Raw genomic sequence first — 3270 nt, forward strand, 5'->3', positions numbered from 1 at the left:
TGACGGCTAGCGTCATTCGTTACGCGAGGTATCTATAAAGATACGCTCGCAATACATATTATATGATATCTATAGAGATATCATTTTTATTGGTAAAAATAGTTATTTGTATTTAATTCGTTTTGCGTTAATTTATAAATATAAATCAGTCTGAAAACTACTTCCTACTTGGTAAGTGCGCACGAGGAGACGCATTACCGCTCCCGTGACGACACTTAACCAGAGTTCTTAGTGTGTTGGGTGAGGTCGCTAACGCGCCCACCACAACTGCCTCACTGCACGCAAGAGAAGCAGGTTTAATCGCTTCCTCGCTGTGCTAGGGTGTGTGCCTAAGTAGAGCGTGGCCGCATTACGACGTGCCCGCCTACAGTTCGTTTCAAAGAGATCTCTTGTCAATCAAAGGCGTCAGCTCATACTTTATGCCACTGTAGCGTATTAAGCCTTGTCTTGAGCCAAACGATGGCTTCTCATCTCTATGGCGATTCTTTCACCGATATTGAGACGCTACGTGCCGCTATTGCCTCGAATACGGTGCCTAAACAAAGACTCTATGACGAATCGGAATTTGCCGGCTCGGAAGTTGCCTCGTTCATAGCTTTCTCCTCTTGTTGCGTCGAAGATATGCAAAAGATACAGTGCACAACTTAGATGTAGCCATCAGCTGTTAGAAGCACTTCGTGATACAAATGACTATTTCTAAAAGTTGCGGCTCACGAGGCTAATGGTTCAAGGATGAAGGTTTTTACAATATATTGCATTTTCTTGCTGGACTGATGGCTGGTTTTGCCGTTGGATTTGCTCTCACGAAACAGTGGCAATTGCACGTTTTACATACACAAGCAAAAGCTCCCACGCTCTATGCCAAATTAAAAAAAATCTGTCGACGAATTCCTGCAACTCATACGCCGTGGCATCTCATTTCATTGCGCACAGAGAATATTCATTTTCTGACGATAATTGGAATTGCGTAATAATTTAAAAGGATCGGGCTTTAATAAATTTATAACAAGCGGGGCTTCTAATTTTAAATGAGCGGATGAGGTCTCGCTTCCAAGTAGCACACTGTATTTAAGATAGTGGTGACGCGAGCATAAAATAAGTCAATAAATCGGTAGCAGAGTGTACCCTAAAATTAATCATATGTCAGCTTTAACAATGCACCACAAGGGGGATTATGACCAGACCAGCAAACAAAACGTCTTATTGTTCCAAGTCTTTTTCATAATATTTTTCTACTTAGTCTAGATGATCGTATATGACTTCAGTTGTAACGAGACACCACGACTTGTACTGCTTCAGTACAAGTCCACTTCGCACTGCTTCAGTTGCGAGTGGAGATGAAGACTTCTCTTAAGGAAACAAGCTTTAAGAGGGTATAATGAAAACTGTCTCTTGTTTCATCTTTGTAAATGCTAACTTAATTATAATCTAATACTAAACATCTAAATGAATTCTTATATCTATCTTATCTGTAACTCTCTCTTTGATTACTCCTACAGCTGATTAGTCTGCGGAATAAATAGGTATAAATGGTCTATACCTATTTTTGGATAAGAATTCTGAATATTACTATATAAAGTAATATCCTTCAAATATTATCTACCTTTTAGATAATACATTAATTGACAACCTTTAAGTGTTATTATAATGTAACGAAACACCCCGTTACATCACCCCTCCCTTAAACGACAATCACTCTGCGTGTCATTGGATGGAGTGGTCGTCATGTGACCACTTAATTTTTAAAACGATGTTGATTGGTCAGATCCATCATTGTAAATTCCATCGCATGAAGAATCAACTCATGCGGGGTAGACGCACTGTTTTCTCTTGCGGCAGACGGAACGTCTGCCGTAGTGTCTTCCACTCGCACAACACTAGATGTTGCGAGTGCACGTAGTGATTCACCACGTGAATACGACCCCTCTTTGGAGGTCGACTACGAATGCGAGTCGGATGTAGTGGCCGACTCGGGGAGAATGGAACAGTCGCCTGATATACGTCAGGCGGCTGACTATGAGCCTTCGAATGAGAGGGCTCATTCTGATAGACGTGTAAACAGTCTATTTGGATCCGACGATGAGGATGATCTCTCATCGCCCGTACGATCTCCCATACGGTCTCCCTGCACGTGTTTCTGTGCAAGGTGACGACGATGGCGTAAGCCATCGTAAGAAAAGTTCTTGTGGTACCCCTGCTTCAGTGGGTACCACTCAGGGGAGTGAAGACAGTAAATTGTCTCATCTCGCCCCTGAAAAGAAGCCGTGGCTTTTGCCAGAACGGCTTATCAATGGCTTGTCTGGAGAACTTCTCCTCATAATATATATCCCTTATTTATTGCGATAAAGCTTCATGGGCTTGATCTCAGCGCGAAGAACTTTCGCGCTGAGGAAGATTTCTATTTTGATGCTTTTCTTAAGCATCGATGGTTTAGTGGCAACAATAAGCGAGGTAAAGTCTCGCTTATGCAATCTTGGAGTGCGTTCATTCGCAATGTCAAAGACATTGGACGCGAAGCTTGGCTTCAAAACCTTGACTCGAATCGCGTTAAATTTGAGAAAAGAACTCCAACTGGTGCAAAGTATAAATTGCATCGGTTGTCACGTGAGTCCGGGCTTCCATGCCTCACGTGGGGTGATCCCTGTCCGTGTTGTGTAGACAGCTCGAAGAGGGTAAAAGGGGGCGTCTATTCCCTTTCTTCGCCCTGGGGAAGGGCTCGCATCTCTATTGAGATGCGTGATGCGATTGACGTTTTGCAATCGATTTACATGCGCCAAGGGCGCGTGTTTTCCGATGGGCCTTCTGAACCATCGGGTGGGTCTCGTCATACTGACGGACGAGGCCCTCAACGTCAACAATCAGCTGGGAACGAGGTTCCCAGCTGTCATGCGAAGGTGGATAACCTCGCCAGCGAACAAGATAACTCGTTCGCTGCCCCTTCACATCACGGTGGTTCTGGATACGTTCCACAAGAAAACGCTGATCATCGTGGGAATCCACCAAATGTTGTGGTGGAGGAGGGAAAATTTGATCCGAACCGTGTGTCGTATCTAATGTCGAGGATCGACAAAAACGATCACTTCCTCCATGATTTGGAGGAGAGACTTGACCACGAGCGCGGCAAGCGTCGCTCGTTGGAGCAGACGGTGCAGGCTCACCATATCGAGCGGTTGGAAGACCGTTCGAAGAGTGCGTACTCCATGTTGGAGTACGAGCGGAAGTATCATGCTGTTCGCGATGAGCTGTCGTCAGCTCATCGTAGTTTCGAGG

General features: G+C 44.6%; 1 protein-coding gene across 1 annotated transcript; it reads left to right on the forward strand.

Moving 5' to 3' along the window:
* Window positions 1-459: 459 nt before the first annotated feature.
* On the forward strand, window positions 460-648 carry CCR75_008807 (uncharacterized protein; the record flags this gene model as incomplete). The annotated part of the gene is made up of 1 exon (XM_067966855.1): window positions 460-648. The coding sequence occupies one exon, from the start codon at window positions 460-462 to the stop codon at window positions 646-648; it is 189 nt and encodes a 62-aa protein (XP_067816170.1).
* Window positions 649-3270: the final 2622 nt, after the last annotated feature.

The sequence above is a fragment of the Bremia lactucae genome, linkage group LG7, assembly GCF_004359215.1.
Source record: "Bremia lactucae strain SF5 linkage group LG7, whole genome shotgun sequence".
NCBI lineage: Eukaryota > Oomycota > Peronosporomycetes > Peronosporales > Peronosporaceae > Bremia > Bremia lactucae.